The 19,823-nt window shown below is 65.8% G+C and overlaps 3 protein-coding genes across 9 annotated transcripts; 2 read left to right on the top strand and 1 right to left on the bottom strand.

The window, feature by feature from the left end:
* Positions 1-1,898: 1,898 nt before the first annotated feature.
* FBXW5 (F-box and WD repeat domain containing 5) lies at positions 1,899-6,290 on the bottom strand. 4 transcript variants are annotated; one of them, XM_045562009.1, is made up of 9 exons: positions 6,237-6,290; positions 5,476-5,691; positions 4,899-5,056; positions 4,374-4,548; positions 4,152-4,300; positions 3,620-4,043; positions 3,025-3,172; positions 2,739-2,951; positions 1,899-2,656 (listed from the first exon to the last, which is right to left on the bottom strand). In XM_045562009.1, exons 2-9 carry the CDS (start codon positions 5,666-5,668, stop codon positions 2,413-2,415), a joined length of 1,704 nt encoding a protein of 567 aa, XP_045417965.1. In that variant the 5' UTR covers positions 5,669-5,691; positions 6,237-6,290; the 3' UTR covers positions 1,899-2,412. The 4 variants fall into 4 exon arrangements, with proteins under 4 accessions (XP_045417965.1, XP_045417966.1, XP_045417964.1 ...); XM_045562010.1 differs by lacking the exon at positions 6,237-6,290 and adding an exon at positions 5,800-6,203; XM_045562008.1 differs by lacking the exon at positions 6,237-6,290 and having other exon boundaries at positions 5,476-6,203.
* C8G (complement C8 gamma chain) lies at positions 5,805-8,456 on the top strand. Of its 4 annotated transcripts, none has more exons than XM_045562015.1 (7): positions 5,805-7,020; positions 7,106-7,242; positions 7,375-7,445; positions 7,528-7,635; positions 7,916-8,017; positions 8,112-8,150; positions 8,223-8,456. In XM_045562015.1, the coding sequence occupies exons 1-7, from the start codon at positions 6,340-6,342 to the stop codon at positions 8,234-8,236; spliced, it is 1,152 nt and encodes a 383-aa protein (XP_045417971.1). In that variant the 5' UTR covers positions 5,805-6,339; the 3' UTR covers positions 8,237-8,456. The 4 variants fall into 4 exon arrangements, with proteins under 4 accessions (XP_045417971.1, XP_045417970.1, XP_045417969.1 ...); XM_045562014.1 differs by having other exon boundaries at positions 8,088-8,150; XM_045562013.1 differs by having other exon boundaries at positions 8,112-8,456.
* A 3,086-nt stretch (positions 8,457-11,542) lies between these two features.
* Positions 11,543-15,541, top strand: LCN12 (lipocalin 12). The gene is made up of 7 exons (XM_045562017.1): positions 11,543-11,623; positions 11,837-11,967; positions 12,329-12,465; positions 14,042-14,121; positions 14,190-14,306; positions 14,473-14,574; positions 15,429-15,541. The coding sequence occupies exons 2-7, from the start codon at positions 11,854-11,856 to the stop codon at positions 15,455-15,457; spliced, it is 579 nt and encodes a 192-aa protein (XP_045417973.1). The 5' UTR covers positions 11,543-11,623; positions 11,837-11,853; the 3' UTR covers positions 15,458-15,541.
* Positions 15,542-19,823: the final 4,282 nt, after the last annotated feature.

Genomic DNA, 19,823 nt, shown 5'->3' with positions numbered 1-19,823 from the left:
CCACCCTCCTGGAAGCCCAGCAGCCCCGGTGTGGCTCTCGAGATTCCTGGACCCACCACTTCCACTGACACCAGGGGCTGCCTGGGCACAAAAGAACAGGCAGGAGCAGAAACCCAGGGCACCCCACGCTCAGTCGAGCAGCAGGAGCTCCCATCCCAGTCTGCAGGGAGGCTCCTGGGGTCTTTCTGCCTGGGCCCCGCAGTCCCTTCCAGTGTCACGGCTGGGTTGAGTTCAGTCCACTGATACTGAGGGGACAGCAGACAGTCTGTGGGCCCCTGGGTCTCACTGTCGTGTGCTGTGCACCCAGGTCTTACAGCCACGGCCGTGGGCAGGGCCACGGGGCTCCATCTGCCCTGGAACCGGAACCTCTCCCGGAGCTCCTGCTGTTCCTTTGCCCTCGCCGAGCCGGCACAGCTGCCTTGAGATGTGTGTGGTTGTCTTTCTTGCTCAGACCTCAGCATGTCTTCTCCGTGGATTCTTGTGTTTTTGTAATTTTTTTCTTTAAACACCGAGTCTCTACCTCAGCCCCTGCAATGGGGATGCGTCCACGCCACCTCCTGCCTCTTCACGGTGGGACTGTTGCTCTGTGGACGCTCCGTCTTCTGCCTCATCCTCACGCCCTGTCTGGCCCAGCAGTTTCCATGTGTTGAAACCTGCTGCAATTTACGGTCGACTCCCCTTTCAGATTTGCTCACGTTCTTGATTTGTGTCCCTGCCTCTGCTTTATAGCTCTGTTTGGCTTTATTGTTACCACTGGTCTCCTTGACTTTAATCAGACACATATTAAGTCCTTACCAGGAAATTGCTCAGTGTTTTCCAACTTCTCAAAAGTGTATCTGCATTTGTTGAACTTGTCGGCCACTTTCTATGGCAAGAGGTTTCCTTGTGGGCTTTGGATTTTGTTTTAGCTCATCTGCCGACTGTGTTTGGGATTTCCTTGCTGTGTTGTCATCGTTTCTCCTTTCCTCATTCTCCGTGTCTGGTGGTTTTATGATTAACTCGACGGCCCTGGGGCTTCCCCATGGAGAACGAGGAGTTAGAGGGACGGTGGCAGCCCACACAGGTGGATGCTGGGCTGCCTGTGGCTCCTCTAGGCCCTCAGCCCTCCGGCGGTGTCTCCTCACAGGCCCCAGTTCCCTGCAGGCACAATTGCCCCAACCCCGTCTGCTGGGGGCCCTGCCCTGGCCTCTGCCTGCCCCGAGCCAGCCTGGCTCTGGCTCTGCAGGGACGTTTACCTTTGTATGCACTTAACTCTCTCCTATGTCTTTTTTCTCAGCTGTGTTGATTATTGCCATTGGTGGAGCCAGGACAGTTGGACACAAGCCCACTGCCCACATTGGTGTTGCCACTGGACAGCTGACACCCCCACCCCAGAGCTCCAGCCCCTGCATCTTGCTCATCACTACCACCCCCCTGGGAACCCCTGAGCTGAAGCAGGTACCAGGCGAGCTCCCAGCACAGCCTGGGCTTTAGCCACCCTCTGCTGCCGCTCTGGGCCCCGGGTCCTGTCCTCACCTGCCTGAGCCCCACAGCGCTCTGCCCAGCCCCTGCCTCCACCCCCAGCAGCCAGGGAACTCCTGGAGGATGTGACTAACTGCTGACAGCCCTCCAGAATCCCATGGCACCGGGCTAGATGCAGCCCCACCCCTGGACTTCATCCCGGCAGGCCCCGGACACTGGCACCCGCTGCAGATGTGTCAGGCGTCTCCTCAAGGTCGCGGAGGGTGGACAGGGCAGTGTGACACAGTAGCTGGACGTGGACACTTGTGCCAGCACCTCCATCTTGTTCTCCCTCCTGGCACTTGTCAGGTGGTGGCCATAAGGCCCACACCCCTGGGGCCACCACAGCCATCCGTGCTCTGGGCCCCCTCCCTGCAGACAGAGGCTAGACGACAGTATGCTGTGGCCAGCTGTTTATTCGGGCCCCAGACAGGTGGCGAGGGGACATGCAGCACGCCCAGGCCCACGGCAGGCTGACCTGCACGCCCCGAGCACCACAGGTGCACACACCATGGTGCCAGAGACGGAGTCCTCTGCCGGCCGGGGCCCTGCGGGACTGGCTGAGAGTGTGTAGCGTTGACTGTCCCAAGTCCCCTGGGCAGGGGCTGGCTCAGGGCTGTGCGAACCAACCTCCCGCCCAGGGGCAGGGGTGGGGGAGGAGCGGGGCCTCCAGTGTCTGTGCACCCCGAGCAGACCGGGCGGCTGGTGAGGGGTCTTTGGCGCTGCCCACACCGGCCGCCCTAGTGCTCAGCATCACGGCTGTGTGGTGGGTTTGCTTGCGAGAGCGTGTTGGGGTCCGGCCGTCCCCTTTCTAAGGCGTTACAGCTACGAGCTGAGCTTCTCTGCCCCCCTGGCTCGAGACGGAACCACAGGGCCTCTTGCTGGTGTCCTCAGAGGGTCCCAGTGTGCCCCTCAGCGCCTCTGGCTGGCAAACCAGGAGAAGAAAGGGCGGGGGCGTGGGCGCGGGGCCTGGAGTATGCGCACGGTACGCGGTGAGCGCCAGGCTTTGATGGTGGCGTCGTCGCTGGCTGTCAGCAGGAGCTCCTGCTCCTGGGGACTGAAGGCCACAGAGTTGACCACGTCCTCATGCCGCAGCTTGGCCAGGCAGATGTTGTAGTGGCGGTCCCAGATGTAGCCATGCCGGTCCTCAGCCCCGCTGCAGGACAGCGCCAAGTGAACCTGCTGCCCACCTGGGGTGCCCACACCTGCCCTGGGCCCTGGCCCACCCAAGCCCGCACCTGGCCACAAAGTCTCTGCTGACGTCGAGGAAGATGAAGAAGCACTCATCGTTGGGCGTGTAGGCGCGGTGTGCTCGCAGCGCCCGCCTCACCTCCCGCATGGTCTTGAGGTCAAACACCAGCAGGTCAATCTCCTCTGCGATGGGCGGTGGCTGCATGGGGTCGGCTACTACCGCACCACTGGGCCAGGCGCGGCTGTTCACGTACAGGTACCTGGGCAGAGGGCACGCCGCTAGCTACAGGCCACCTGCCGGCACCCCACCCGGGACACTGTCAGGAGAACTACCTGTTGTCGGGCGACAGACCCATGCCGATGATGTGGCCGTGCACGTCAATGACATGGTCCAGCGCGTCAAAGAAGGCGTCAGAGCCCCGACCCTCGCCCAGCACAGGCCCGGCTGTGGTCATCTGGTGTGGCAGGATCTGCTTGATGCCTGTGCAGAAGGCCAGGGTGAGGGCCGCCACCTGCCCTGGGGGACGTCACCTCCGGGACAGCCCCCACCCTGCCCTGGGGGACATCACCTCCGGGACAGCTGCCACCCTGAGGGCATCTCAGCTCCTGAGCACCCCAGAGGTCCGTGGGTCTGCCTGTTTCGGGGCCCCCACATCTGAACCAGAGAGGCCCATCTGGTCACTCGCTTGCTGGAGCCCGGCCTGCGTCTGTCCTGCCATTCATCACTCGGCCCCCACAGGACCAAGGGCAGGCCTGGGCCTGCATCCCCAGGAGCAGATGGAAGATCCAAACTGCCTGTGGACTCACGTGCTGTCTGGCCCCTGGGACCCCTGTCCAGCCTCCCCCCAAGCTCTTGGGCCTGAAGTGGGGCCAGGGCAGCACCCAGCAGTGGTCCCCCCAGGCCAGCCAGGTCTGCCCTGCCCGTTACCGATCTGATGTGGGGAGTAGGTGAGACAGCCTGTGGTGAAGATGAGGTACTTGTTCTTGGTGCTGGCAGCACTGCGCTCAGGGGGCTTGGTGTGGCCCTGGGCCAGCAGCTTAGCCACTCTGGTCTCCAGCACGCGCTCTGATAGCTGCGGCTGCGTGCGCCCGTCCAACATACGGTCCAGGAATCGCTGCAAGCCCTCCTTGGTGTGGGCAGGGGCCGGGCCAGCCACCTCGTCCTCACTGTCGCTGCCCAGGTCAAAGACACGGCAGCAGTGGGGAGCAGCAGGGTCTCCAGCGTCCAGCAGGAGGTCCGGGCTGTCGAACCTGCTGCAGTCAGCCACCATCACTGTGCGGATGGTGCTGGCGTTGAGGTTCTGGATCTTGAAGAGCCGCTTCACCACGTTGACGTTCTCCGACTCCACATCCTGCGGGCGGAGCACAGCTGGGTGGGTGCCGGGCCTGGGAGAGGGAGGGCAGCCCGCTGCCTGGCGCAAGCCCTGCCTCGCCCCGCCCCAGCCCCACACTGCCCACACCTGGAAGGCGTGGTTCAGCCACAGCACTGAGCAGGAGGTGATGTCCCCGATGCGGTGCAGGTTCCCAGAGATGAGGCTGGTTTCCGTGAGCCAGCAGCCAAACACGTCATAGGGCTTGTTGCGCACCCGGGACAGCAGCGCGAAGGAGTCTGAGGGGAGGCCATGGCTGGGCAAGCTGCCAGCAGGGGGCGGGAGGTGGCCCATCCCAGGGCCCCTGCTCACCTAGGCTGATGACGGCAATCTCACCAGATGAGGAGTTGTGTGGCCCCAGGAACACCCCAGAGGCCAGCAGCAGCGAGTCATCCTGGTTGAACTGGGAGAACTGGGTGTAGCTCCAGTTGTAGGGCCGCATGTCCGCGCTGTGTAGCAGCGAGATGGTCAGGTCGTTGTTCCAGATCTGCACAGCGGGGGTAGCAGTGGGTGACATGGGTCAGGGATACCTTCCAGCCAGCTATCACCCACCCCAAGGCACATGGTTACAGAGAGCTGGGGGCCTGCCTCTGACGCAGTAATCTTCCTGGGGGCCCTCTCCTCTCTGCTGGCAGTTAGGGTCACCCTCTCCTCCTCCCAGTCCCCAGTGGTCCTGGCTGAGGTGGTTCTCCCAACCTGGTCCTTGCCACTGGACGCAGGGCAATGGGCCCGTCTCTCACCTCTGGCCCGACCCTCCCTACCTGGTTGGGAGGCCTGGTCCCAGGCCCTCAGCACTGGGGCTGGGGAGGGGTGCACCAGACACCTGGGCATCCTCACCTTCACGGTGCAGTCCTTGGAGCAGGAAGCAAACTGGTATCCCGAGTGGGAGAAGCTAAGGTGCAGGACCTGGTCGGAATGCTCCCTCAGCGTCTGCACCTCCACACAGGGCACCATGTCATAGAGCCGCCGGAACTCCTCATACCAGGACGTGGCCGCTGCAGGAGGGGCAGTGTCACCCCTGGGCCTGAGCCTCCTTTCCTGCAGTCAGGGCCAAGTGCCCAGAGCGTGGCTGCAACACATCTGACAAGCTTAGTGGTAGCCTGGAGACCGGAGGCTGCCATGTCCACTAGTCCTAGCTTAGGCCTCAGCTGGAGGGCACACCTTGCAGCTCCCGGAGACCCCTGTGCTCCCCACCCCCAAGTGACCTGGTCTACCCGTTGGCTTTCACACCAGACCCTGTGCTCTGAGAGGTGACCTGTGCTGGGTCCAACAGTCCTGGGTCAGCCAGGTGGATATTCAGGGCCATGCAGAGCTGGGCACGGTCCTGGAACTGTGGCTACAGAACAGGGTGGGGCCGACCCCAGCCTCCCACCCAGCCCGCCCCCGGGGACTTCGGGGCCACGCAGTCACTGACCTGGGTGTCTGGGTACATCTCGGGCCACCTGATAGTAGCGGTAGAACTGCTCTCTCCACAGGAACTCATCCCGGGACACTGCCTGCCATTGGCGGCACACCAGCCCGGCAGCCAGCACGTCGGCGGGGCCCAAGTTCAGGAAGATCTGGTAGATGAGGCAGTCGGGGAGCAGGGGCGTGCCCCCCTCGTCCATCGTGACATTCTGCCCGGGCGGCCCTGCAAGCCACGAATAGCTGCCCTTACCCGGCTGCCCCCGCGCCGAGCAGGGGCGCATGGGCTGTTCCTCCAGCCCCACCAACTGCCCCTGCCGAGAACTCCACTGGCCTGAGCGTGTGGGGAGGGGCGCCGGCACTGCCCCGCAACGGGAGCCCCCGCAACGCCCCACACCGGGCAAGGGAGACACTGGGTGCCCCTCCAGCAGCGGAGAGCTGTGACCCCCCAGCTCTCCCGTCTCTGGCCCGGCCACCCCGAGGCTTCCCAGCTGTCAGCACCGCGCAGACTTCCTTCCTAGGAGAGGCTCGGCGCGGCTGGCCCTTGGTCTCTGCTCTGTGGCCCTAGGCAAGTCCGGAAGGGCGGACAGCGAGTGTGGCCACTGCCCGGCGGGCTGGGGCGCGTCCATTCGCCCAGGGCGGGGGGCCGGACGAGCCCAGGTGATGGCCGGACAAGGCCAGACGGGGCCGGACCAAGCCGGGAACGGCCGGACAAAGCCAGACGGGCCCGGACAGGGCCGGCGAGGCTCGGGAGAGCCCAGGCGCACTCACCGCGGCCGCCCCCGCCCGCTGCGCGACCCTCCGCTCCGGCCGCCGCGCTCGCGTCTCTACGGCGGAGCCCGCCAGGCCCGACACCACGATCCCCGGAGCATCGATGGCCGTGGAAGGCCGAGTGCCTGGGCCGTCCGCGCCGGCCTCTCGTGCGCCTGCGCCTCGGGCCCTGAAGGCCTGCAGGCTCTTCTTTGTGCGCCTGCGCGAGCTCGGGCTCCCTGCGAGCGGCGCCCCTGGCGGCCAGGAGGAACGGTGGCCGCGGGCCGTGTGCGGGGGGAGGTTATGGGCCGAGGGTTCGAGACCCGCCTCTGGCGCTCGCGGCGGTCCGACCCTGAGGAAGAGGTTTCACGAACCCCGTGATGTTAACCGTGGGGATGAGACCAGCTGGTGGCGGTTTAAGGGAGATGGACGTGCAAAGGGGTGCCGGGGGACATGGACAAACAGCTGGAGGCCAACTTGGACTTTGTACGCAGCACACGGTGCCAGGGACCTGCCGGGAGGAGCAGGGCGGGCCGGGCCTGTGCGGAGGCTGCGGACGCGGGGAGGGACGTGGGCGTCCTGGGCTGGGCTCCTGGCGGCTCTGGACAGTGGACTCCGACCCAGGACCCAGCGCTCAGCCTCCCCCAGTCCTGTCACTGTCGCCGCCATGCCGCCCTCGCGGACCGTGCTCCTCGTGGCTCTGCTCCTGGCGGCCGGCTCCCTGGGCCAGGGGCCTCGGCGCCCACCCCGGCGCCCCGCCCCCGTCGGCAGCCTGCAGCCCCAGGCGGGCTTCGACGCGCGGCAGGTAGGCGGGGCGGGGCGGGGCCGCTCTGCGCTGGGGGCGCCGGCCGCCGTGCTCCGTGCCCTGCAGCCCCCGCCGCGGTCGCCAGTTCGCAGGGACCTGGCTCCTGGTGGCCGTGGGCTCCGCCTGCCGCGTCCTGCGAGAGCAAGGCCACCGGGCTGAGGCCACCGCCCTGCACGTGGCTCCCCAGGGCACAGCCATGGCCGTGAGCACCTTCCGAAAGCTGTGAGTCCCCACACAGCCCCTAACCCCAGCCCCGCTCACCCGGGCCCCCAACCCCACCCCGGCTGTGGCCCGGACCTGTCCTGGGGTGGGACCCCTGCGCCCGCCATGCCTCCTCCCACCCCCGCCCTCCAGGGATGGGATCTGCTGGCAGGTGCGCCAGCTCTACAGAGACACGGGGGTCCCCGGCCGCTTCCTGCTCCAAGGTGAGGCGAGGGTGGCCGGGTGTGCGGGCGCAGGGCTGAAGGCCGGGGCAGGGGCTGACGTGGCTGCTGTGGCTCTGCCCAGCCAGAGGCGCCCGCGGGGCCGTGCACGTGGTCGTCGCTGAGACCGACTACCAAGGTTTCGCCATCCTGTACCTGGAGCGGGCCGGGCGGCTGTCGGTGAAGCTGTACGGTGTGTGGCGCCCGGAGCTCTGCCATGGGGGCCAGCTGGGCGAGCCCAGATGGACACACGGACCCCCCTGCCCCATCCCGACCCTCCTCCTGGGGGGCTCCCTGGAAGTCCTGGCCTGGCCCAGCCCTGCCCACCTTGCCGCTGGCACAGTGCAGACAAGGACAGGGCCCAGTGTCGGGGCAGGGGACAGCTGGGGGCTGAGTCCCAGACACGCACAGACCTTGTTCCCGGGGCACCCCCTGCCTGTGCCGGGACCCCAGGAGGCCTGTCCTCCCCACAGCCCGCTCCCTCCCTGTGAGCGACTCCATCCTGAGTGGGTTTGAGCGGCGGGTCCAGGAGGCCAACCTGACCGAGGACCAGGTCTTATTCTTCCCCAAGTACGGTGAGTGTCTCCGGTGGGTTCAGGCGCCTGCTCAGCCTCCCGTCCCCCCCCGGGCCGAGGCCCCCATCAGCCCTGTCCCTGCCTGGGCCCCCAGGCTTCTGCGAGGCTGCGGACCAGTTCCACATCCTGGACGGTGAGTGGGCAGCAGGGCCGGGCCAGCCGAGCCAGGGCCACGTGCTGTGTGCTGAGCCCCTCTCTGCCGCAGAGGTGAGGAGGTGAGGCCCGTGCCCACGAGAAGACCCTGCCGGAGGAGACCCCGCTGGAGGAGGCGCCTGCAGCCCCTCCTCACAGAGCCCCGGGCACCACCAAGAGGTCACGGCCACGGGTCAGAGCCTACCCCACCACGGGGTCTCCTGTCGTCTGTCCTGGGAGGCTGTCCCTGCACCCCAAGCTCAGTGGTGTGGGGGGAATGCGTTCTCATTAAACATCTCAGACGGGGCCCCTGACTCCTTCTGTCCACCCTGGACCTGCCCCGGCGCCGAAAGCTTTCTCCAGACCCCCCCTGCGCCCGCCCCGGAGCTCTGTTTGCTGGAGGTCACCACTCCAGCCTCTCTGGTGGTGATCCTCCTGGCACACGCCCCCCGCACCCCGTGCCCTGATGGGGTCCTGGTGTCCAGCCTGTCTCCAGGGCTGTCCCTCCCTGGCCGCTGTCCTGCAAAGCCCAGGCTGCCTCCTGGAGGGGCCGGCTCCACCCACCACTGTCCGTGTCAGCCTCTTCCCAGCCAAGCTATTGCGCCAGCTGGTCCACCAGGGTCAGGGGCTGGCGCTGCTCATCTGGGCCCTGCTGGCATTACCTTCAAGTCCTGTGTCCCCTTGGGAACCTTTTGGGAGAACTGGGGGGAGGGTCTGTGCTGTCCTGAGGGCAAACTGCAGCCCTGGGCTGGGGCCGGGCGCCCGGGAGCTGGGTGTCAGCTCAGCCCAGCCGGGCCTGGAACTGGCCTCGGGGTCGCTCCTGTCTCAGGCCCGGCCTGGCCCCCGGCATCCATCCCATAAGCATTTCTGAAGTGCCTACGGTGTACCAGGTCCCGGGGCCACAGGGAGGGCAGGTCCCTACCCTGGAGCTCAAAGTCCAGCATGCAGCCACCCACGGACCAGGTGGGATGGAGGCATCTCAGGCCGCGGGAGGACCCAGGACACCCAGGCTGCAGCCACAGAGCAGGCAGGACCACGGTCCCATCCCCGGAGGTTCTGGCCCGGCTCTGCTGACCTTGCCGCTGGCCCAGTCCAGACAAGCACAGGGGGCATGGGGCTTGGGTGGGTGGTTGTGGGAGGAGCTCGCAGCTGCCTGGGGGGTCACTATGTCCTTTGGGGGGGCTCGCCCTGCTGTGCCCACCCAGTGTTGCTGCGCAGCTGGGGTCCCGGGAGGGCAGGCAGACAGGGCTGGGGGAGGTGCGGGGCCCGGCTGCCAGCACCTGGGAGGGAGAAGGCCCAGGAGGTCGAGCCCTCCTGAGGCTCCAGGTCCGAGACCCCAAAACAGACCACGGGGCACCTGCATCACATGGGCTTCCAGAATCAGAGCTGGCGACTCCTAAAGACCCTCAGCCATGTGGCCAGAGCCCGGGGAGAGCCCCACGCCCGCCAGAGAGTGAGGCTCTTGTGCTGGGGCAGCTGGCCAGGTCTGTGGGCTCCTCCCTCTTAGGGAAGGAACGAGCCCTCCTCCCTCAGGGAGGGCCGAGTGTCCGCTGGGTGGTGCCAGAGACCCTCCCAGACAGCCGTGGGTGCCGAGGTCGGTGGCGGCGTGGCCCAGGCCTAACCCTCCACATCTCCGTCTGGACGGGCCGCGTGAGCCCTGCAGCCACGGGGCTCTCCACACCCACGCTGAGATGGCAGCGCATTTTATTTTCACACAATTACTTAATAAGCCCTAGTAAAATTTTCAAAAGTTAAATGAAATTATGATAGCTCTATGAGAATCATTTTTATTCAAAAGCGTCTCTTGGGTGGGCGCAGTGGCTCACGCCCGCAATCCTGGCACTTCCGGAGGCTGAGGCGGGAGGACCATTTGTGCCCAGGAGCGGAGGCTGTGGTGATCCCTCTGCTCTCCACCCCGAGACACAGCAAGACTCTGTCTCAAAGAAAATAAATAAATACAAATAAAAATTTTTTTTAAGTATTTCTTACAATTTATATTTTGCGCTTCAACTCTAACAGGTGATTTTCAACACCTTAGACGAAAAATAGCTTTTAAAATCTATGGAAACTGACATTTAACTGTTAGCAGTCTTGCCTGAGACCTGCAAGCCTCAGGGGACCTGGGGGCCCTCATGAGCCTGGGGGCCCCGGCTGCCCTGTGGGAAAGGCAGGGTGCTGCCGCAGCGCGGGGAATTCCTGCAGGGCCTGGCGGGGTGGAGCGCACATGCCCACCCCCACCATGGTATCTAACAGGAGCAGCGAGGCAGCTGCCAGGGTGGGGGAGGCACCCAACCCACTGTCCCGCCCAGGAGGCTCCGGAAGAGGGAGCGGGTGCAAAAAAGTTGACAGCAGCTGCCAGGGGCCACCCAGAGGCCCCCGACCCCTGGGCGGAAGGCGTGGGCACAGGTGGGAGCCGGGGCCTGGCCCTGCACCAGGCCCAGGGACCTTCTATGTCAAGGACACAGCCCGGCGGCCTCTGCTGCTCGGGACAGGGTGCAGCTCGAGCTGAGCTAGCCGGGAAGGCTGGGTCCCCTGCAAGGCCCTGCGTGGGTGGGGCGGTCCATGAGGGGGCTGTCCCCTACTTGGAACATGCGGTTGACTGTGATCCCAAATCTCCCCAGAGTGCCCTGCAGATAGGACAGGTGTGGGAAGGGGGGCACCTGCCAGGCTGGGCGCAGGGCTGAGGGCTGCTGCCCTGGAGCCCGGGTGGCTGGGAGGGGGATGGAGGAAGGTGAAGGCTCAGGAGAAGCTGGGGCAACCGACTGTGTTGTCTGCAACTTTCCTATCCTGGGCTCGGCCCTGGAATAGTAGGATGTGCTGGCCAGTGGGCACAGCAAACTGCCCCTCCATAGGGACACTGAGGCCCAGGTGGCCCCACGTCCCCTGTCCGCAGAGCTGGGTGAGGGGAGGACATTGCCCAGGATGGGGACCTGGGGGTGGGGAGGAGGGGCCCACGCCAGCAACTCTCGGGTGCACCATGAGCCAGAGGTGCCCGGCATGACCTTAGTGACCCCACAGTACGGAGCCACCCCCAGGCCCAGCTGGCAGTGAGGAGGGGAGGGTCTGGGAGTGGCCGTTCCTCCCCAGCCTGTCGTCTGTGGGGCTCAGGGTGACGGAACCCCCGGCCGGCCCTGGCTCTCCCCTCTGCGCAGAGGGTCCTTGGAAATGCTCTCAGTCACCCTCTTGGGGTGCCCGTGTCTTCCTCAGGGCCCCACCTGTCCTTGTGCCCGTCTGACCAGCCTTCACCACTGGGCGCATAGCTGCTGTCTTGCTCCCTGCACGGCCGGCCGGCCCACGCTGGGTCAGGAGGCGGAGCGCCCTGGGGCCGGCAGGCCAGGGCTCCGCAGGGGGCAGGCTTGGCCGCTGGGGGCCCTGTCCCGTCAGGCTCTCCGCCTGGGAGGAGACGTTCTGTGGAGGGGGAGGCCGGGGGCAGGGAGCCAAGGGGGTGCAGAGCCGGGCACTCGGGGTCCACAGGTGAGGCCTGGGGCACACAGTGGGCCCTGCCCCTCCTGGTGGGGACCCAGGAGACCCCGGGGGACACGCAGATTCGGGGAGGCCCTGCCCTGCCCAGCCCCCTCTGCACCTGCCCCTCCTCCTGCCAGTGCTGGGGAGGGGCCCCTGCCAGGTGGCCCTCGGAGGTGAGTCTTGAGCCGCCTGCCAACGGCCACTTCCTCCCCCGTTGCTCAGGCCAGGCGGTGGCCAGGATGGGGCCTTGGTGCGCACCGTGGCTGCTGCTCACACTGCCGGACGTCCTGTGGGGCCAGACCCAGAGCTCCCAGCCAGTGCAGCCCGGGATGCAGAGCTTCCAAGGAGACCAGGTACGCGGCCTTCCAGGAAGGGAGGCAGCTGGCCGGGGTCCAAGTCTGGGGGGAGAGGAGACCGTGCAAGCCAGGGTCGCTGCCCAGGGAGTGCAGCTAGTCGGCTCAGGCTGCCAGGGGCCCAGGCCCTGCTCACAGGGCCCAGCGCGCAAGCCCTGACAGAAAGGGACCCTGGACACACCTTCCTGCGTCTCCCGTTCCCTCCTGCACCCCCCGCACATGCGGGGAGCTGAGGCTCAGGGAGGCCGGACCAGCGTCCCTGGCACAGGCCCAGCCCCACTGCCCTGAGAGGGGTCCTGGCTCCGGGCTGTGCAGGGCGCGTGGGAGGGGCTCCGGGCCCTGCCACCAGCTGCCGCTGCAGTTCCAGGGGGAGTGGTTCGTCCTCGGGCTGGCGAGCAACACCTTCAGGAAGGAGCACAGGGCGCTGCTGGTCCCCTTCACCACGACTTTCGAGCTGACTGCCCGGGGCCACTTTACGGTGTCGAACGCCATGACCCGGTGAGTGGCTGTCCTTGCCGTTGCGAGCCGGTGAGGACCCCAGGCCTGTGTCCCAGGAGCCAGCGGCTCCATGGCTCAGATGCCCCCTGGGCTGTGATGCTCAGGCCAGCATGGCGGCTTTGTGCCTGGCTGCCAATGACCAGACCCAGCTCGGAGGGTGCGTGCAAAGAAGGGAAGCATTTCCTGGGTCACAGACCTGGATGTGGCAGGCGGAGGGATTTCAGCGGGATCCAAGAGCTCCAACACTGTGCTCAGGCCCCGCCCCCTCCTCAGCTCTGCCTGTCCCCGCCTGACCTCTGTGCACAGTGGCAGCAGCCGAGCCAACAGCATCTCAGGGCTCCCATCCCAACAAAGCGGGAAGCCTCCAGGCCAGCCTGGGAAGGGCCTCTGATTGGCTCTTTTTGAGTCATGTGCTCTTCCTGAGCCAATCATGGCACCCAGGGTGGCAGGTGCTGTGATTGGCCCGCCTGGATGCAGCACCCACACCCTGGCTGGGGAGAAGTAGGGCCTCAGTGGGCAGCCACCTTGTGGGACAGGGACGCTGCTGCTGGCATCTTCACCCTCACCCCCCCCCACACAGGCCCAGCAACCTTCCTCAATCACCTGCCCAGCTTGCCAGGGGAGGGAAGGGCCAGGTGACCCCTTTGGTTGGAGATTTTGGTTTCATGTAACATGAAGTGTCTGTGACCCACTTAGGCAAGGAGCCTTGTCATACAGACCCGGGTAGCTCCCAGAAGCCAAGAGCAGGGGACAGTCCAGGCTCCAGGGGACTGGGAACTACCCTCACCCACGCAGACCCCCCCACCAAAGGGTTTAAAGTTCCTGGGGAATCTCTCTTGCTCGGCTTGGGACCCGTGGCTGCTTAGCTGGGGGGCTTGGCGGGGGAGGGAACCCCGTACAAATCCAGCTCCACCATGACGCCACTTGGGCAGCCTCCCCCTGCCCCCCACCCCCCGGCCTCGCAGGCTGGACTGCACTTTGTCACTTCTCTGAAAAGCACGTTCACCGCGAGAGGCCCCTGTGACAGTGGAGGTGTTGCTGAGGACCGAGGAAGCTGCAGGGCCGAGTGACAGCCCAAGGCCCCAGACGGCCACTCCCACCCTGCGCCCTCACTTCTCCTGAGCTGTCGGCCTCGGCCCCTGCCGCACTCAGCAAGTCCAGGGCTCGCCGCTCGGGCGCCAGGGCGATGCCCGCTGGACACACCGGCCCTCCCAGAGGGGTCTTTTCTTCCTCACTGCACATCCACGTGGATTCGGGGTCTGTTTCCGACTACAGAGGAGCCCCCAGCGTGAGGGTGGTCAGAGGCTGCTCAGAGGTCCACTGTGCTCCTCGGAGGAAGAAATCACACCTTGCCCTCCAGGAGGGTCGCAGGGCGGCCTGAAGGGCCCCAGGGACAAGACCCCCCCAGGCTGGGGAGGAGAGACAGGTTCAGTCTTCTGTGTCCGCTGGGATGGGCAGGGCCCACTCACGGCTCCTGCCGCGGTCCCCTCCGGACGACCAGCTAAATTCTTCTCAGGTGGCACCTCTGGGTGGGCCTGGTCAGCTTCCGGAGCCTTCTGCCTCTGCCCTCCCCCAGGGGCCCGCGCTGCGACACTTGGTCTTATGTGATGATACCGGAGGCCCAGCCGGGGCAGTTCGTGGTGGACCACAGAAGGGGTGAGACAGCCACAGGTGGGAGGGACGGGGCCTGGCCGGGGGGCACCTGACGTCTGTGTCCCCGCCAGGACCAGGGTCCGACAGAGAGGAGATCCGGGTGGTGGACAGTGACTACACCAGCTTCGCCCTTCTGCTGTCCCGCAGGCCCGCGGGCAGCCTGACGGTCGTCAGAGTCAGCCTGCTGTGTGAGCCGCCTCGCCCCAGCCCTGCACACACCCGGGGGGGCTGGTGCTTCCGGACGTGGGGCCGGACCCTGCCTCCCCACCCGACCCCGAGTGGCCGGCGCAGGTTGTGCACCCGCTCCCCACGCCAAGCGCTGAGAGCCATGCTGTGCTCACCCGCCCGCCACAGGCAGGAACTGGATGCTGCCACCCGGGACCATCGACAAGTTCATCTGCCTGGGCCGGACCCAGGGCTTCTCGGAGAACAACATCGCCTTCCCAGACCTGGCCGGTAACAGGGCCACCAGCGTGCATGGCGGGAGGCAGGGTGGAGCCTGGGGGACCTGACGCAGGACAGGGGTCCTGCCCTGGGCCTTGCAAGCCCCCAGTCCCCGTGGGTTGGTGTGGGGTCTGGCTGGCCCCAAATGCCTCTTCTTAGAGCCCAGCCTGGGCCAGGACTGAGGGTCTCATGGCTCCCTGGTCTCTGCCATCCTTGGCTCCGAGCCGCCTCCTCTCACACCCTGAGTCCCTGTCCGGGGCCACCCCCGCCCCACACCCCGGGTCCCTGTCCTGGGCCACCCACTCCCCGTACCCAAGGTCCCTGTCCTGGGCCACCCCCTCCCCACACCCAAGGTCCCTGTCCGGGGCCACCCCCTCCCCACACCCGGGTCCCTGTCTGGGGGGCCCCTCCTTTCTGCACCCAGCCCTGCTCACAGGGAACCTGGGCTCACCCCAGGAGGTGGTGCCCTGGGCCTCGGGCAGCCTGTCCTGGGCAGTGGCCCCGGCCCGCAAGGCCTCGCTCTCGTCCTGGAGCGTTTCCCATTGTGCCCTTGGTTCCTGGCTGTCATACCATAGGCACATTCAGGCATGTGCACACAAACACAAACTGACATGCACATGCTTGCACACGCCCACTCACATGCACACATACTGCACACTCATGCACAGGAGCACGTTCACGTTTGCGCACACACCTTCGGGCTCGTTGCACGGCGTCTGCAGTGAGTCTGCGGCCCGTGGGGTGGGGGCTGGGGCAGGAGAGCGGCTGGCAGCGTCCTGGGGGTGCGTCCCCCCAGCCCCGTCCCAGCCTCTCCTCCGGGTGCCGACCTGTCTCTCCCTCCCCCGTCCCCTCTGTCTCCCCACCAGAGTGGCTGCCCGAGGGGGGCATGTGTTGACGGGCAGAGTGGCCCCGCCCTGGCCGCCGGCCTTGCAGCCTGGAACCCCACTGGCAGGAGAATAAACACTGGTCATGGAGTCCACAGTGTGCCCGGCCTGACCTTGGGGTGGGCGAGTCTCGAGAACAAGGGCCACTCCCCTGCAGGGCTGTGGGGCTGCTCCTGGGGACCCCTCGGGGAGACGGCGTGTGAGCACACGTGTGTGTGTGTGTGTGTGTGTGTGTGTGTGTGTGTGTGTGTCTTTGCACATCGTTGTGGCCCCTCAGCTGTGTGAGTTCGCGGCCCCCTCCCACGGCCGGCCAGAGCTCGGGCTGCAGGAGGGGCTGCAGCGGACCCCGCGGCGGTCAGGCAGTGGCCCCAGTGCGGGAGCCCCAGGCCTGCGGATGGGGTGTGGGAGAAGCAGCCGCAGACCTGGCCCCACTGGGTGTCAGGAGACGGTTCAGAAACAGCCCCAGAGCCCCCGTCCCCGCCTGAGCACCCCCGTGAGGTGGCTGCCTGGACAGCGGAGCAGCCGCTCCTGGGCCCCGCACTCTCCGAGCAGGGGAGCAGCTTGCGGCCCAGGGCAGCCACGGAGCTGGCCCGGCAGTCTCTGGCCTCGCTAGAGACCAAAGACCCCTGCCCGAGAGGACGGATGGAGGGGCTCACTGAAGCGCAGTCCCTGGGGGAAGGGGCTGCGTCCCCGGCAGAGCGGTGGGGGCGTGGTCACTGCCCAGCGGCCAGGGGTCTGGATTAGGCCAAGAGACAGCGGGTCAGCACAGCAGACGCCGGCCTGGTGTTGCCACAGCTGCCCGGCCCGCAGCGTTTCTCTGGACGCTGGCCTGCGCACAGCCCTGCCCTTTGAAGACTGGGAGGCCACATGCCCCGAGCCACCAAGGCCCTTCCATCTGGCCACCCACGCTGGCCCTGGGACCCCCAGCAGCCCACGTGGTAGCCGGCACCAACAAAGCACCTTTGTGGGTGGGGTCCCCTCGTCCAGAGCTGTCACTGAGTCCCCTGAACCCCCAGCCCGGGGCCCCACAGGCCTAGGGACAGCGGGACCAGGTCGTGCTGCCTGGCTAGACACCCTGCCCTACACTGTTCCCGGGACGGGTCAGTGGACACAAGAAAGCCCCTGTGCCCTTTGCTGACCAGCAAACCCAGGGCCACAGATGTGGTGGGTCCAGCTGAACTGGGGACACAGGCTGCACGGGGTCCCCCGCTCCCCACTCAGCCACACCTGAGCCTGCCAGGCACAAAGATGCCTGGAGACCACCTGCGAGGTGGCACCTGCTTGGGCCCCGTTTCCCTCAGCCAAGCCGTCCCTGCAGCTGGGGAGGGCGGCTGTCACAGAACAGGCAAGGACAGACGTGGGGGAGGGCCATGGGCTGGGGCCCTGCCCATGGGGCACTAAGTCCAGGCATCTGAGAGCTGGTGCAGCCCCCGTCCTCATCCCAGGAAGGCATCCCGGGGGACACAGCTGCCGGGACCCCGAGGGCGTGGAGATGACAGGGCAGGACTGTGTCCAGATGGTGGAGCCACTGGGAACGCCCTCCGTGGCCCTGGGTGGACAGCTCAAGGGCAAGCAGGGCCCCAGCCACAGGGTCTCGGACCCTCTGGGCCCCCGCGTCTGTATCCGGGCCTGCGAAGCCAAGTGCAGACGGCGGCAGGAGCCGGGCAGCCGGGGTGGCAGCGCCAGGAGGGGCTGAAGCAGAGTCCTGGGCACCCGTGGGGCTGCAGGCAGAGGCCGGTGCGTGTGTGAGCACACGTGGCAGGGACAGGCAGACGCCCGCACCGGGCGCACCCGCAGCCTTCGTTCTGCAGATGCACTTTTGTTTTTAACTTTGGAGTCTCTCTACTGTGCGTGTGTGGTCTGGGAGACCGGGGCCGTGTCCTCTGTGGCTTGTGGCCTCTGGGGGCCCCCAGCGTGGGAGGAAAAGCGGACACGCGTTGCACACTGTGGTCCCAGCAGCGTCAGCACGCCAGAACGTGGAGCCAGCACAAGTGTCGGTCGGCCGGGGTGGCGGTCGTCCTTCCGCCGCAAGAGGAACACGCTTGCCACGTGCTACACCGTGGACAAGCCTCACAATCACTACACGCAGAGAAGGCAGCCACGAGGGGCCACACACCCGTGTGGATCTACTAAAACCCAGTGACGTGTATGTTTTAAAATCATGACTTTTATAAAGTTTATATCAGTTAAATACAAAGTGGGGCAAGTCCCAGGAGTCCTGGTACAGCCGTGCCGCAAATGGGGGCCTTGTCCCCCTGGGCTGTGGGGAGGGGGCATCTACCAGGGCCGCATTCCTGCCCGGCTGAGCTGGGAACGCTGCCCTGGCCCGGGGCAAGCGGGAAGAGGGTGCCCAGCCCCCGAGAAAGGCGTCCGAGGCTGAAGGAGTCACGTCAGGACAATCCTCAGCCTTCACCAGGACCAGCAGGGCCCCCAGCACTGCCTGGGCCCCCAGACGCCAGCCTCCGACTGGGACAAGCGGGGAGCCCCTCGCCTTGAGGACGCCAGAGTACGGCGACAACTGTTGGGAGAGGAGGTGGCCCAGGACGAGGGACCTGGGATGGGGACCGGGGTGGGCAGAGACAGTGGGTCTGTGAGGTCCAGTCCTGGAGGGGAGGGAGCTGGGCCCCTCCAGGTGCTCAGACCTGGGGCAGGGTCCTCTTGGGCCCAGAGCAGTTCCCAGGAGGATCCTGGGCCTTCACCGCAGAGCACCAGACCTGGAAACTGAGGCAGAGGCCAAGGGAAGAGCCCCCACAGCCGCCCAGCCGCCTGAGCCACTCGCGGACCAGGAAAACCCCTCTAGAGCTGACGGTCCTTTCTGGGCCCTGGGCGGCTCCGGTGCATCCGAGGCAGCAGCCTGGGGTGGGGATGCAGCTGCGCCTGGACCTCACAGCCACGGACGCGGCCCGGCCCCATGTAGGAAAACAGGCACAGGCTGCGCAGTGGGATCCACTGGCCGGCTCCGGAGGGGGAGAGGGGCCCAGGGCGGAGGCCACTGACCGCCGGCGGGGGGTGGGGGGAGCGGGACGCCCCCTGGGGCCGCTGGGAGCCCGAAACTCGCCATTTATTCCACCTCTCGTCACGTGCAACCCGCTAGAGCCCACGTTTTAGAAATGAAAACAGAACCAGGACTAACTCAGATAAATGAAACCTGAAGGAATTCGTGACCAACAGACTTGCAGTAAAAAATACACTGGATGGCGGGGGGGGGCGGGTTCTGGAGTCCAGCTGGGGGACGGTGTCACTCCTCTGCTGTGTGGGACGATGGCAGCAGGTCCTGTAGGAAGCGAAATGTGTTTAGACTTAAAGAGACAACAAAAATAGAATAGAAGAGGATATAAATGGAGCTCAAGTGTTATAAATAATTGCATTGCCCAGAGAATGACAAAAATGCTAGCGCATGTTGGACACCAACGAGTCGGGGATGACAACCTCCAGGTCAGCTGCTGAGACAACAGTGCAAAGTTAACAAAGCAGGGTCCCCAGGACACGTCTGCACACTGGTCACAGCAGCGTCAACCATGCCCAGGACAGATGGAGGACAGATGGCGGACATGCAGACGTGGTCTGTCCGCACAGTGGGGTCTTCTTCAGCCTTAAGAAGGAAGGACGTCCCGACCTCCCCTACCGCGAGGCTGAACACCAAGGGCACCATGCTCCGTGACACACCCAGTCACAACAGGACAAACCCCACAGGAGCCACCGGTGTGAGGGCCCCAGAATCCTCAGACCCACAGAGGCAGGAGATGGGACTGGGGCCGGGCTGGGGACGGGGAGTCGGTGTTTCCTGGGGACAGGGCAGCAGGCTGGGAGGGTGGAAAGTTCTGTGGGTGGCTTAGAAATGGTTAAAATGGTGAAAAAAAAGAGTTAATTATTCATAGCAAGCTAAGAGGGAAAATGATTCAATAGAGAAATGACTTAATCCAAAAGGCAGAAAGGACGGGCGGGAGCGTCGAGGCTGGACAGACGCCGCTGTGCGGCCACCCCAGGGTAACTCTGGCGAGCTCGGGATGAGCCGTGGGGGCAGCCCCGTGGCCATGTCCACGTCCGTGTTCTCGAAACACCCACACGTCTGCCACACAGAGCCCTCCTGCAGCCCCGTCTTCCGCTCCCCAATGCAGGGGGGCCCCTGCTCCTGGGCCCCGAGCCCAGGGCCCCGCAGGGCGGCGGATCAGTGTCTTCTGCCTGCTCGTCCCTCCCGGTCACCATCTGGGCCTGCTGGGCCGGAACCAGCCGCCTGCGGGTTCTCAGGGCTGACTCTGCTGGTTTTCTGGAGGAGGAGGAGGAGGGACAGCTGGGCCTCGTCGTCGGGGTGGGGGACTGAGGGGCCAGCCCGGGAGCCTGACTGTGGGTGCACAGCCCACTGGAGACCCTTCTCAG

This window comes from Lemur catta, chromosome 10 (genome assembly GCF_020740605.2).
Source record: "Lemur catta isolate mLemCat1 chromosome 10, mLemCat1.pri, whole genome shotgun sequence".
In the NCBI taxonomy this organism is placed as follows: Eukaryota; Metazoa; Chordata; class Mammalia; order Primates; family Lemuridae; genus Lemur; species Lemur catta.
Note: the sequence above shows the minus strand (reverse complement) of the source record. Positions and strands in the feature narration are given on the sequence as shown.